Source organism: Leuciscus leuciscus, assembly GCF_965113295.1.
Source record: "Leuciscus leuciscus genome assembly, chromosome: 6".
Lineage (NCBI taxonomy): Eukaryota > Metazoa > Chordata > Actinopteri > Cypriniformes > Leuciscidae > Leuciscus > Leuciscus leuciscus.
In genome coordinates, this window is record NC_138730.1 from 38116554 (window position 1) to 38131730 (window position 15177).

Here is a 15177-nt window from a genome sequence, read left to right on the forward strand (position 1 = left end):
TTTTTGTGTGTGAATGCAGCACAAGCGCAAACATAAATGGACAACTTTAAAGGAGATTTTCTCAATGTTTCGATTTCTTTGCACCCCCAGATTCCAGATTTTCAGTAGTTGTATCTCGGCCAAATATTGTCCTATCCTAACAAACCAGACATCAATGGAAAGCTTATTTATTCAGCTTTCGGATGATGTATAAATCTCAATTTAAAAAAACTGACCCATGTGACTGGTTTTGTGGTCCAGGGTCACATTTGGCAATGTGAAAGGTGTAGTTTTTTTCCCCTCTCTTTGTCATGGCAATAAAGTTGGAGTGAATTAGATTTGAGAGCGAGAGAAGGGGACAGACTGTGTGTGTGTGTGTGTGTGTGTGTGTGTGTGTGTGTGTGTGTGTGTGTGTGTGTGTGTGTGTGTGTGTGTATTATGAATTCTCTGGTCTCTGCTTGCAGACTTTTCTGTGGTCACTCTCTGACTCGCATCCAGAAGACTGAAACCTCTCTCTATCTGTGCGTGTCCCCAGATCTCTGCTCTTTCTCTTCCATTAATGCTGACAAATCTCTCTCTCTGCCCAGCTCAGGGGAGTTGTGGTTTCTAAAAGGTTTCTGTATGTTTCCCATGCCTCTATCAGTCTATGTCGAGGAAAATAATATATCCGCCCGAAACAAGAGACAAATAGCCAGGGACATTGAGAGGAAAAGTGCCAACACAACCACTGCAAGTGAATCACACACACAGACCTTTATAAAAACGAGACAGGACCCAAGTGTATTCACCGTTTTATAACTGCATCATCTTTTTAATCATGTGTAATCTTAATCTCACGTGTAAACAAATTCAGAGGAGACCTCCATCATTGGCCTTCTGCTCTTTATAAATAACATCCTGACTTCATGTTTGGGATTCCAGATGTCCAGACCTCACATTTTTCTCTCATGGACAGAATACAGATTCTGAATTCCAGATCTGCAGTTAGGACCATATTTGTATGTACTTAGCATATTTATGAGGAATATAATGCAAGAACATTGGTGACCAGAAACAAGAATTCAATGCTCTGAACATCTCAATTGTGTTCTTACCCAGACTCTGAATTATGACAAAGAGGAAAAAAAAAAAAAGATCTTGAAGTCTAGAATCCAAATTCTAGTGGCTGATTAATCTCATTAGTATCATTTAATCATGGTTCAAACATAATCAAACTTACAGTACCTGAACATGACGATTAACTTCACATGAACATGAGAAGAAAGGTAAATGACCCTTTTGATAAAGTCCATGAAGCACAGCAGACCTTCAACAGAAGATATGACTTCTTTTCTGTTCCCCGAAGGTGTGTGTGTGTGGCTGTACATTGGTTATCTCATTATTTGTTCCAGTCAAAACATCAGTAGTGATTTTTTTGTTTTTTTCAGTAGTGATTTTGCAAATTAAATAAAAACATAAACAAAGGAATCACAGCGTGTTAGAGCTACATTGCAACTGCTCAGTCATTCATGAAATAAACAACAAATATTTACAAACAAAATTCACAATTATAAAAAAATACTGTTTTTAACATTCACAACTAAAGATAAAGAGATGTGTTTGAGCGCATTTACACTTGAAGTGTCTATGAAAAATCAGTTACAGAAATGTTCTGCGCATTTGTTAATCGTGTCGCCCAAATGATTTGGATTAGCAGTGTTTGTACAGAGATTCAGGCAATGAGACGAAACACCAGTGTTTATGTGGTTTTGGAACACCATCTAGTGGAGATGAACCTGTACTTCCTCTCTTTATAAGGCTTCAGAGCTTATTTGGACACTAGAGAGGCAGGTAATGTTGTGGTCAATGTTTGAATTGGTGTCGTTTGTGTATTGTAGCGTAGTTCATTTAAGATGTACATAGAGAGTTGTGTGTGTGTGTTTACATATCCTTTACATGAGTGTAATGGGTTAAAACTGAAAAAGAGCATTTGGAATCATAACTGCATGTTTGCATGTAACCATGAGTAACAAGTCCGTTCATATTCACGGATGAAAACACATCCAGAGAAAGCTTCCGAATAAAAATTACTTTAAAACACTAATCTTCTTTGCCATAGTAGCATTTTTTCATGTGTTTCTCAAGCCTGGATTTTACTTTGACCCTTCATTACAGCCATCACAATCAAGCTTTAAGAGTTAACCATGATTCTCTCTAGCTCTTTTCCTGTGGACTTTATTTTTTCCCACCACCCTTAATCGCAGCCCCCTCTCTTGCTGTCTTTCTCTCTCTCTATGTGAGGTTGTGGAGAGGTTGGCTGACCCTCATGCAGCTCCAGTAAAGTGCTCTGGCCAGCGTCAACACCACCAGCAACAACGCCGCTGCCCAGGACGCATAAATGCCCCCATACACACGCGCCTGGGACCACGTCCCTGCCTGGAGACAAACACAGACAATTACAGAATACAGTGATGCAGTTTGATGTTATTTTGACAGGTCTCACAATTGGTAACACTTTACAATAAGATTCAAACTGTATCATGTTGATTTACATGTCGTTCAAAAGTTTATTCACTATGATTTCTATTTCAAATAAATCCTCTTATTTTGAACTTTGCAAAATTATCACCGTTTCCACAAAATTATCAAGCAGTCAAACTGTTTTCAACATTGATGATAGTAAGTAGTGTTTCTTGCAAATCAGCATATTAGAATGATTTCTGAAGGATCATGTGACACTGAAGACTGGAGTAATCTCCAGCTTCGCCATCATAGGAAACTACGTTTAATCAAATAGAAAACAGTTATTTTAAATTTTACAAATATTTCACAATATTACTGTAATTTTTAATCAAATAAATGCAGCCTTGGTGAGCATTAAAAAAACGTTACACTTGATATGATCATGAACTAACACTGAACAATAGTTTTCAGCATTTATTAGACTAAATGTCAACATTTACTTAAAATATTTTTGAAGATTAAAAGTTGTGTTTGTTAACATTAGTTAATGCAACGTGAACTAATATGAACAAACGAACAAATGCATATTTATTAACTAACATTTACAAAGATTATTAAACATTGTAAACAATATATTGCTCAGTTAGTTCATATTAGATAACAATACATAAATGTTAACAAATGAGATTTTGTATTTTTAATGTTAGCGATTTTAACTTTATTGGAAAAATGTATTCAAATTTATTATGAAAACTGATGCTAATTCATAAATTTGTGACTCCGCTTGGAAATAGTAATGCACCATCACAAAACGTATTAAAGAAATGGTTCACAATAAGTGATATGCTAATTATACAGTCGGCATTTTAAATAGATACTCTGAAAAAGAAAATACAAAATATAGTCTATAATTAATAACACCATGATGCACACTCACAATCAGACCAGCAGCTGAGATGCTAAATAGCAAGCACAGCAGGTAACACCACAGACTCCGCCTCCTCGGATATCGCTGGCCAATCGAAGATCTGGTGAAGATGAGGAAGAGACCAATGAGAAGAACAGCAGGGGGGTAATGGAATAGAACATGCAAAACTATTAAAAGGCAAAGAGTGTAATTTCTGCACCACTAGCATGAGTACACAGAATTCCCAAAATAATGATTGTAATAGAACAGCTTTCCTAAACACTCCCCCTATCTGTCATTGATCAGACAAACAGTTAGTCCCGCCCCAACTCATGCCATTGGCTAAGCAAATAAGTCTACAGACAATGAATAGCTTACTTATAGTTGTCTAAGATCAGACAGGGTGTTAAAATTTTATGGGACCTTTATCAACATTGAAAAAATGACTGCCAGTTAAAGGCAGTAATGCTTTTCAGAAGCTAAAGCCGTGTACTGGGAGCTGACAGAGAGAGAAAGACTTTAAATGTTGACTTATTTATGATCTAATGAAATTTATTTGGCATGTGCAAATTGTTTCGTGAATGTCGGCTGGGAAACACTCACACTTTTCTGCAATGGGGGCATCGAGCCAGTGTCCTGTCAGTAAACTCGGTCCACTGAAATGTTGAGAAAGTTGTTAAAAAAAAGTTGTGAAAGCTACTGTGAGGCAGTTGCATAAATAAAACACGAATAAACAGCCATCTGATCTTCCACTTTAACTTGACGCTGAACCTGAGCCGAGTGATTCGGTCATGATGTCAATGATACACTGTGTGTCCGTATGATGTTGCTGTATTGTGCGTGTATGTACCAGGAAAGTGTTGCTGCAGTGTCCGCAGGAAACTCTAGCTCCAGCAGGTTGTGGTTCTGGACTGGCTGGGCCTGGATGGACTGGCCCCAAATTTATGATCCTCTTACTAGTCCACAGACACGGAGACAAAAACATTTCATTTTTCTCCACATACACAATCCAGTTTGAGACAAGAAGTTTATTAGTGTCAAACATTTCACTTGTTTTAAATTTAACTTTGTCTCCTCCTTACCAATAAGGCCGAGGGCAGGCGATCCTTTGGGATGTGACCTTGCAGATGAGAAGACAGTTACAAGGACACCGCACATATTTCTTCCCTGCAGGGGCATTCTTTATGGGCTGGAGAGAATGAAGGTTAATGAAAAGAATAGAAAGGAAGAGAGCGAGAGAAAAGAGAGTTAATTTTGGTTACCCAAAGATGGTCACATGCTTTTAAAGGTACACTTTAAGCAATTTTCGGAGCGGCTACCAATAGCGGTGAAAGCATAAGATCCCACCCTCCCTTCAGTGCATCTCCAAAACCCTGCCTCCTCCAAAACACATGAGCGCGTACAGCAGGGAGCAAACAAAAGCTTCACGAGAGACGGCATTAAACTACCTCATGTCTCAATTACAATAATAATGAACGTAAACAACTTACAGAGCTCTTACGTGTACCACCTGACTGATGCATGTTCATTTAGCCGTTGATAGTGTTGCCATTGAAACGCATAAATTCGAGTCACAAACCAATCTGAGTATAACGTCACAGGTTTCCATCTCTTTCAAATGACAGTAGTTACGGCGAGAACACAGCTTGTTGTTTTGGTTCAGGAGGAACTGAAAAAGGTGGCTGCGGTTTCGGTGCTCAGTTCACTTCTGTCTAACTCTGCATAACATGAAACTGTGTGAGCAGGGTGTACAGGTGTGAAAATACATACAATGATAGGCAGGTAGGACATCGTATCATTGCATTTAGACAGAATTCAATGATTGGACGAACATTTTATGGAGCTACGCCTTCCACAGATGTATATAAATTCATTTAGACCACTTAATTTAGTGATTGCTATCAGGATGTGAAGAGACTTTCAGTTTCAACCAGCATAACAAATATTGTTTCTGGAACAAACCGCCTACCCTGCCTTTAATCAACAAAACTTTATGCGTCTTACAGACAAATATTGAAGCCAGAGCTACTTCTCTCGGGTTATGTATATGACGAGTCAAGCATATACTGGGTTATTTCGCAACGGTCGTCATCCCGCTCGGTCTAAAATAGTCCAAATTTAAACACTTATTATAGGTGTACCGTAGTGAATCAGGATAAGACAAAAACACGGTTTGGAAGGTGGATTAATGATGTACTCGCTCATATAAATTTTGTACATTTTAAACAAAAAAATTAGATAGCGCACCTTTAAGTTTTGGGGCTGTCAATAGATTACATTTTTTTAATCAAATTCATTACATGTAATACAGAATAATTCATTGCATATGCACAACCGTATGTTAGTTTGGGGTCAGTAAGATTTTAAGAAATTTATACTTTTATTCAGAAAATATGCATAAAATTGATCAAGAGTGTTTATTTTTTCAAAAAAAATGAAATCAATTTCAAATAAATGCTGTTCTTTATATTCATCAAATAATCCTAAAATAGAAAACAGTTATTTTGAATTGTAATAATATTTCACATTATTGTTTTTATTGTATTTTGATCAAATAAATGTATCCTTGGTGAGCAGAAGAGATTTAAAAACATTAAAAAACAAAATCTTACTGACCCCAAACTTTTGAATGGTAGTGTATCAGTATTTACTGACAGAAGCCCCAAAACCATCAGAATTGAATCAATAACTGTAGGATGCAAACTAACTAAACCAATAAAAACATATTGTGAGGCAAAACTTCAGAATTTTACAATTGTGCAAAAGTTGATATGCTATTATGCCAAATTAATTTAATTTTTAAAGCATGTTTTAAGTGTGCAAGTGCTCTATCCCAACTCACAGTAGCTTCATTGCAGACTCCACACTTGACCACATGTTGGTGGATTTTGCCCTCAACGCTGATGAGCGACTGGCACACCCTACAGCTGATGACTGGGGCACTGCCACTTTCTGGAGACGTCAGGGGGGAATACGGTGGAGGGTTCTCGCCCAGCAACATGGGTGACTGAGTCGAGCTCGGAAACGGAGGAAAACCTAAAAAGGGAGAGACTGTCATTCCAGTCTGCACATCCATTAGACTTGGATGTGTCACAATACGGAATAAAATATCTGTCACTACTTCAGTTTCATTGAGACTTAATGCTTGAAATGTTTCATTCATACTACAGTATACCTGTAATGTCTGGATAACAGTGTCATTAGTTCAACATAGATACTGAAAATATTGGCTCATGAAATTGAGTAAAAGGCTAAAGTTTCATTTACCTCACAAAGTTTAAACCAAACACTGAAACTTCCGCTTTGGGAAAGTGAAACAGTTATTTGTCGCCCAGGCCATAAGGATTAACAAGAAAATCAGATTTGGTCTCGAGATCTGCTGAAAGGAGCTTTGTAAAGAGACTGCTGGAATGTGCCTCATTACTAGAGAAGCATGTAGCCTACATATTTGCCTATCCTTGTGAGGGCCAAATCTTTTTTTTTTTTTTTAAGTCCTCACAAATACAGTTAAACATGGTGAAAAACTGTTTGTGAGGATATTTAGGAGTTATTACTCTTTGAAATACTCCCAAAATCAAAAGTCATCAACCACTGCCTCTATGGCCTAAGTAATATAGTGAAACAACCGTTTGAGATAAAACATGTATTGTTTTCATAAAATATTTCCAGTATCACCATATCAACACACCACCATCCTCAGCACGCCCTTTAGTAACTTTCTATTGGTCCCGCCCACTCTGTACAATGATTGGTTTGGGTCTCCTCAGCCAATATTTTAAGGCTTTCTGAATGGCCCAAAGATGTGCCAATCATGTGTGTTTGGGTGTAGCTGGAGTTCGCGGATACAACAGATTACTGTAAATGTGTAATGCAGAGACGCCGACTCGCCGGTAAATGTGGATAATGAAAACCTTTGTACAGCCGTCCCCAGGCATATGTATAGTTTTAGACAATATTACCTTATTATATTTCGTCTCGGAAAGGCGAATACCAGAACAGTAAACAGACCCGAACAAGCCAACAGTGATGTTCATTCATTAGAGGCTTATCAGCCTCCGAGATGGATGACGAAAGTATGCAAGGATCAATTCAACATAGATTTGTTTGACAAAATAATACCATCCACCCAACGCAGGTGTATCGTTTGCAACTGCATTATATGCTTAGCAGCAGTATGTATCAGCTACAGTATCCGCGCGCGTGCACATACGCGCTCACAATTTATCTGCCTCCCAACTGCGATCCGCCGGAAAATCATCCGTTCGGGCACTGCCTCCATGCCACCAACGTACAAAGACAAGAATAACAGCGCATAGCCTGTACCTAACCTCAACTGTAGTAAATGCACAGGTGTGTGTGTGTGTGCGCGCGGGCCCGTGACAGCGCAGAAACGCGCCGTGCTCGCTACTCACTCTGCGGTTTGTTCGGAGCACCATGTGGAGCTGCTCCGGGAGACACCCCGCCGTTCCCACTGCCGAGAGCTCCATCACCGAGATCCGAGAGCAACGGGGACCGCTCGCCGTCCGCCATACCGAGAGCGAGGCGTAAAGAGGGGGAGCGGCGAAAGCTTGTATTGTTGTGCTACCGGAGAGTGTGTGTGTGTGTGTGTGTGTGTGTGGACGGAGCCCGCCTACGTCACACGGGTACGTCCGCTGCTGTGGCAACGCTTGTGCGCATCCGTGCGCTCGGGGGGTGTATTGCACGATACCCCTGAGCAACCGCGCGCGACATGCTGTTCCTCCTGTCACTTACAACCATTTCAAAGATCACTACATTACACAAGAGACGTGTCTTTTCAAAAATGCATGCATGCCAAATTTAAAGAAAAAATAATAATAAATAAATAAATAAATAAATGAGAAAGGCAATTATATGTTTATTAGGCTGAGTATTACAAGAATATGATTTTTTTAGCAGGCACCTCTTACTATTTAGTCAGGGCTGCTTTCAGGGTTAAAAGTCTGACATGAAATAATGTTCCTTTTTTTATATGGAGCAATTTATTTGAACAAAAATATTTATACAAAATATTTTTAATAAGTAAGCAATTTGGCATTTGATAATTTATGATCATAAAAAGGGACTTCTTACACAGGCACCTGTTCCTTTCCACTTTATCTAAGCTGCTGATTTGGAAACCTTTTATCAGAATGTTTATTTCCTTGTTCTAAAGCTAATAAACCTGCTGATAAGTGAATTGGGTCATCATGGGAAGGCATTGACCGAAGTGAATTGGATTATTGGGACATATTCATAGGTTATGTTTCCGGGTTGGATCCAAGACTGTCAATGAAAGGCTGTAGGACTGTATCTGTATAGATGTTGTCAACACTGCCGAAGTGTCTCTTCTCATGGTTCAGTCACCCTCTCTGCCTCTCTCATGTCAGGTTGATACAGTCCATTGGTCTGTTCATGGGCAGTGTGATCTCCAGTTCTTCCCTCTCCGTGATGAATCTGGCATTCCCCTCATGTTTGTGGACTGGGTGAGGCAAGTGAAGGCCCAACTTACTGAAACAAAGAATATGCACACATATCTAGTGAATACTACTGTTGATGGAAAAAGTAAAATATTTTAGTTAATAGTTTACTCACTACTTTGGAGTTCTGAGGTCAAGAAACGTCTCCCTCACATCCAGCACCAAATCAGATGCTTTTGTATCTGGCAGTTTAACTCTCACCTTGCATGATAGAGCGAGAGAGAGAGACATTTTGTGAGATTACATTGATAATACAATTTTTTAAAATAAAGAGAAACAGCTCCGTCATTTGAGGACAGACAAATGTTTTTACTCCAATCCGCCTTTGCTATCTTCTTTTAATGCACCACCAAAGCCAACTCTATCTCTTACAGGAGTAGTTGATATGACGGACCACCTGTCAATAATACGTCATGGCTATATGACAGCTAGTTTTAATTGTTTGAAGCCTATTGAAGCCTTTTGAACATGACAGTTAGTGTCTGTGAGTGTGTGTGTGTTTTTGAAGTTGGTATCACACACACGATCCTCCCTACATATTCCTGAGCGTATCCGGGCTGTACTGTGAAACTGATAAGGGGAAAACTGGAAGTTTATCTCACACACAAATGTTGAAAAACCATTCAGTTCTTTTAAAAGAATATAAATGAAATGTTTATAAAGATCTTACTAAAATCTCACTCCAAAAGTTTAAATAAAATGGAGTCATAAAAACAATTGCAATAAGTCTCTCAAAGCATCGTCTGTGTGGGCCGCGCGCGCGTCTCTCTCTCTCTCTCTGTGTGTGTGTGTGTGTGTGTGTGTGTGTGTGTCACGGGATTCCCCCTGCCTCCCTTTTGAGCTCTGACATCTGAAACGTGCTGTTCAGACACAGTGATTAAACAATGTCGTACAAAAACATTCTATCCTTTAAAATAATGATCGTGTCAATTAAACTAAAGTTGAAAAAACATACTGTTCTAATGATCATTTAACTAAGGTTGAAAAACTGTGGAAGTTTATCTCACACAAACGTTGAAAAACCATTTGGTTCTTTAAAAGAATATAAATGAAATGCTTATAAAATATATCTTACTAAAACCTCACACCAAAAGTTTGAATAAAATGAGAGTCACAAAAATTGCAATCAGTTAAATGTTTATATAGTTAAACAAGTATATGAATGGGTTCAAAATTGTTTTACACAACTTGTTTACTGAATTCATATAGTCATTCCTGAATGACCTCACACTGTCTCAAAACATAGGGAGTCATAGCGTCTCTCTCTCTCTCTCTCTGTGTGTGTGTGTGTGTGTGTGTGTGTGTGTGTGTGTGTGTGTGTGTGTGTGTGTGTGTGTGTGTGTGTGTGTGTGTGTGTGTGTGTGTGTGTGTGTGTGTGTGTGTGTGTGTGTCAGAGAGTCACACAAATTCAGTGATCAGGATATCAGGTGCTGAGTTTATTTATAAGAAGTATAATAAAGTTTAAATGATATATTTTAAAAACAAAAGACTGTTTAAATAAAATCTTTAAAGTTTGAATACATACACATCTTCTATTTATCTTTTAGAAGATTACTGTAATGATTTTGTGTAACGGTTATTAAACAATGTCTGTTCAAAAACTGTACTTAGTCGTCTTAAATCTCATTTCAATTCAATCATTCAATGAATCATTTCAAGATTCAATCAGCATTTTTTTGTCCAAGCGGAGTCTCAATTTTTGTGGCTTTCCACAGCCATAATGATTTTTGTACCGTAACTGCATATTCTATCCCTTACACCTAAACACGCTGATCTTTCTGAATTTATTTCAAAGCATAATCGTAAAAGTTTAAATATGATCTTTTAAAAATGAAAGATTGTTTTAGTTTGAAGTTTAAAGTTCTTAACTTTCTTGCTTGAAAAAATCTTTAAAGTTTGAATACATTGATATCTTCTATTTATCTTTTAGAAGATTACTGTAATGATTTTGTTTAAATTGAACCTAAGGTATAATTGTTATTAAACAATGTTTGTTCAAAAACTTTAGACGGTTGAAAAACTGTACTTAGTCGTCTTAAATCTCATTTATATGAAAAGATTCAATCATAATTTTTGTCCATGCGGGGTTTCAATTTTTATGGCTTTCCATAGCCATTATGATTTTTGTACCGTAACTGCAAATTCAGCAATCAGGATATCAGGTGCTTAATTTATTTCAAAGTATAATCTTACAAGTTTAAATGATATCTTTTAAAAATGAAAGATTGTTTAAATAAAATCTTTAAAGTTTGAATACATACACATCTTCTATTTATCTTTTAGAAGATTACTGTGACCTAAAGTATTATTGTTATTAATTAAACAATGTCTGTTCAAAAACTTTAGATGGTTGAAAAACCGTACTTAGTCGTCTTAAATCTCATTTCAATTCAATCATTCAATGAATCATTTCAAGATTCAATCAGCATTTTTTGTCCATGCGGAGTTTCAATTTTTGTGGCTTTCCACAGCCATAATTGATTTGTGTACCTTAACTGCATATTCTATCCCTTACACCTAAACACGCTGATCTTTCTGAATTTATTTCTAAGCATAATCGTAAAAGGTTAAATATGATCTTTTAAAAATGAAAGATTGTTTTAGTTTGAAGTTTAAATTTCTTAACTTTCTTGCTTGAAAAAATCTTTAAAGTTTGAATACATTCATATCTTCTATTTATCTTTTAGAAGATTACTGTAATGATTTTGTTTAAATTGAACCTAAGGTATAATTGTTATTAAACAATGTCTGTTCAAAAACTGAAAAACTGTACTTAGTCGTCTTAAATCTCATTTATATGTAAAGATTCAATCATAATTTTTTGTCCATGCGGGGTTTCAATTTTTATGGCTTTCCATAGCCATAATGATTTTTGTACCGTAACTGCATATTCTATCCCTTACACCTAAACACGACCATCACAGAAAACTACATTTTCAAAAATGTAAAAAAAAGTTTTAGCTAAATAAATATATAAATAAAAACACCTTACATTTCCAGAGAGGTGAAGTAGTTCTTTATGCAACGATAAAAAACAATCCAAAAAGCAAATAGTTTAAGTTGTCAAACAAAACACCCCCAGATCCTTCAGAGATAAACTACAGTGTGAACTGAAGCTTCAGGATATAGGGTAACAGACCAGATGAGTCTCGGGGGACAATGTCACAGTAAATCTAGTCCGCGTTCCAGAGTACATCCAGAGTTTTATACTAAATTCATTTAAAAGCATAACCTTAAAAGTTTAAATTAGATATTTATATATGTCAATAAAAGTTTTATTAAAATCATATCTTATTTATCTTCTTAGAAGACTTATGTATTATTTTTACTAAACAGCGTCTGTTCAAAAACTTTAGATGGTTGAAAAACTGTACTTAGGCGTCTTAGATCTTATTTATACAAAAATATTTCAAACAGTATTTTGTCCATACAACATGTTGTCAAAGTTTGTCACAATGTTTTGTTGTTGCGTTATTTTGAAGAAATCCGAGGACTCTACGTTGCTCTTATTTAGACTAAGTTGTATCATCGAGTTAAATGTAAATTTGCAAATCCAAATGATAGGAAAACTTTATGATAGGAAAGTACGGACAGCGCCTTTGACCAAGCCTCTACATATGGGGCACTTGCGTAGAGAAGGCGCACATTCTTTGCACACAACTAGGTGACCACAGGGGATGAAGACAATGTTCACTTCCTTATCCATGCAAACTTTGCATGTGCGCTCCTCTTGAAGTCTTCTTAACTGTTCCTCCATAGGCAAGTCTGAAAGATCTTGACTCGGTGATGCAGCTTCATTTGTCTGGGCCATCAGTTCTCTCAGCAGGCAGACATCATTCTTCTTGATCCAGTTGCGGAAGACCTCTGCTGCTGCATTTCCTTTCGACAGGACTAACTCAATGAGCTGCCCTGTCTGCTGCTTGACTGTAGTGTAGTTACGAATAATGTCATACTCTTTCTGTGAGATGACGTTCTCCTCTAGAAGATGGTCCATTAAGCACTGCACACTTTTTAGCCGCTGTGACACGGCAAGATGATGTTTCTTAAGAAAAGTAAGAAACTTACTTTCTCGCTCCTCCTCTCTCTTCTCATCTTCCGCACGTAGTAAATCAGACACCAATTCTTGAACGGTTTTGTAATTTTCTCCACTTGCGAGAATTTTGCTTTGAACGGTTTGCTTCACCACAGGATTGTTCATCATCACTGCATCTTCTCCAGGACCCAGGTGTACAGCAGCTGGATCAACAAATTCTCTTGAGTCGCTGTCTCCATTAGTCAATAGCTGTTCAAATAGTCTTGGAAATCTTGCTTGAATCTGATGAACAAACTCTTGGCCCTTTTCTTGCAACAGGTATTCACATCTTGGAAACCACTTAGCATGTTCTCTCCATGGATCATCACCAGACTCCCAACATCTGAGTCCACCATCACAACAAAAGCACTTCACGTCATCATTACGACCAACATAGTAAAAACCAGCCTTAGCCAATTGGTCTGGTCGAACAGTTATTCTTGAGGGCCAGTTGACAAATGTGAGCAACCTTTCTTCACACTGTTGCATTGCCGTTCCATTGGAAAGGCCGCCACCAGATAAAGGTACATTATCTGCACGGTCACCTTGAACAAAGCGGCAGTTGGGGTAATGCCCCTGGTGCTCTGATGCTGCCCGATCTCCCGGTTCCCAGTTGCTAAGCTGGCCTCCACAACTGAAGCAAGCCACTCTGTCGCCCTGGCCAACGTAGTAGAAACCACTTTTGGCAAGCTCAGCTGGAGCTAATGTAGCAAGAGTCCAATTCTGAAAGGTGTCAAGGCGTTCCAGTTCCCGACGCATGCCAGGATTGTGACAAGTCGGAGGTCGCTGGTGAGACATATCCTCAACTCCACGGGAGGAAATGGGGCTGGAGAGGGCCAGGTTGCTGAATGCCGTGTTTAAGTAACCCACCTGCTCCTCCATTTGGCTTGAAAAAGATGCCGTGGCGGTTGATGTTACGGCTGTCGCAGGGTTGGAAAGCTGTAAGATGGCTACGTTGCGAAGCGGGGGAAAAGGCAGAGTGAGAGGATGACAGGAGGTTTGCTGTGGCGGGTAAAAATGTGACCACAGGGTGTGTCCACTCAAGCCCTTCTCTCTGCTGGACATCCCATGACTAGTGTCTAGTCGTCCATGACAGAACACATAATCTTATTAAACTTATTAAATACCCTCTATGATGCAGGAACCGATGCTAAAAACAAAATCAAACACCACAATTTCAAAAATTGAAAAATCACCACACAATTTCAGGTATTCACATCTTGGAAATGGTTGCCACCTCGGGAATACAGTCATTTAAATGCAGAAATCAAATATTTAAATATTTAATCTTTTAAATCATGTAGTATTTTTAATTATTCTAAATATTATTATTCTAAATATTATCATGTATACTATTATAATACTATTATTATGAGCTCAGACATTTTTTAACCAGATTTTTTTTATTTCAACATTATACTTTCGAGTATACATTGAAGTAGTGAAGAAAATGATAGATCGGCAGTACATAAAGTAAAACGACGTTTACAGATGGTCTAACCAGAATAGAAAATCTCTGCAGGCTATCATGTTTTGCTCTACGGTATAGTTGACCAGACTTTCAACTATTTCACCAACGTCAGTTTTTGCATTTTTTGACACCAGTGACATGCAGAGATCTGTTACAAAAGTCCATATAGCGAGTATCTCTGTGATTTCGAATTCGTCACAACATTCACGCAGCACATCCAGAACTTGTTTGAGGATTACGCCGTTCGGCTCTTTGCCGTTAAAAAACATGGGTGTTACATCAGGCCATGGCTTTGTCAAGCCTCTTACGACATCCATTTCATTTTTGAGATGTGTCACACGTTTGGTATCCTGCGCACAATCGTTTTTCATACCACACGCAGCATCGATGATCCTGTGCATCAAGCCAACCATCTGACCTCTAAAATGATCTTTAAACATAGAGTCTAGCGTAGCTCTTAAAGGACACTCTTTGCCCGTGGCGCACTCACACGCCGGATGATACTTGTTCTCCATCCGTTTTTGCGTCGCCATTTTTTCAACTTTTCGAATAGTCCACTATTCGATGATGAAAGATGCTTTTCGTTCCTGGAATGTTCCCGGAATCTCCTGAGCGAGTCCTTGCGGCACAGTCGTCCAGGGTTTGTGCGTTAATGCTCGGAAGTTTGTGTTTTGGGGTCAGAAGCGTAGTTTACGTCAGGTTCAGGCAAACAGGACTTTCAACTTTTTCCTTCAACCTTTGATCAATGAGATGATGCAGTAGCACAGCAGTCCGTGGCTAGTAGAGCTAGAGTAGAGCTAGAGCGTGCGATGTCCTGAAATATTTATCA

The 15177-nt window shown here is 38.2% G+C and overlaps 2 protein-coding genes across 2 annotated transcripts; both read right to left on the reverse strand.

Moving 5' to 3' along the window:
* Window positions 1–760: 760 nt before the first annotated feature.
* Window positions 761–7944, reverse strand: LOC309501514 (type I phosphatidylinositol 4,5-bisphosphate 4-phosphatase-A). The gene is made up of 7 exons (XM_082173681.1): window positions 7741–7944; window positions 6171–6364; window positions 4411–4517; window positions 4179–4284; window positions 3932–3984; window positions 3359–3449; window positions 761–2394 (listed from the first exon to the last, which is right to left on the reverse strand). The coding sequence occupies exons 1-7, from the start codon at window positions 7856–7858 to the stop codon at window positions 2251–2253; spliced, it is 813 nt and encodes a 270-aa protein (XP_082029807.1). The 5' UTR covers window positions 7859–7944; the 3' UTR covers window positions 761–2250.
* Window positions 7945–12376: 4432 nt separating this feature from the next.
* On the reverse strand, window positions 12377–13759 carry LOC309501343 (putative inhibitor of apoptosis; the record flags this gene model as incomplete). The annotated part of the gene is made up of 1 exon (XM_082173392.1): window positions 12377–13759. One exon carries the CDS (start codon window positions 13757–13759, stop codon window positions 12377–12379), a length of 1383 nt encoding a protein of 460 aa, XP_082029518.1.
* Window positions 13760–15177: the final 1418 nt, after the last annotated feature.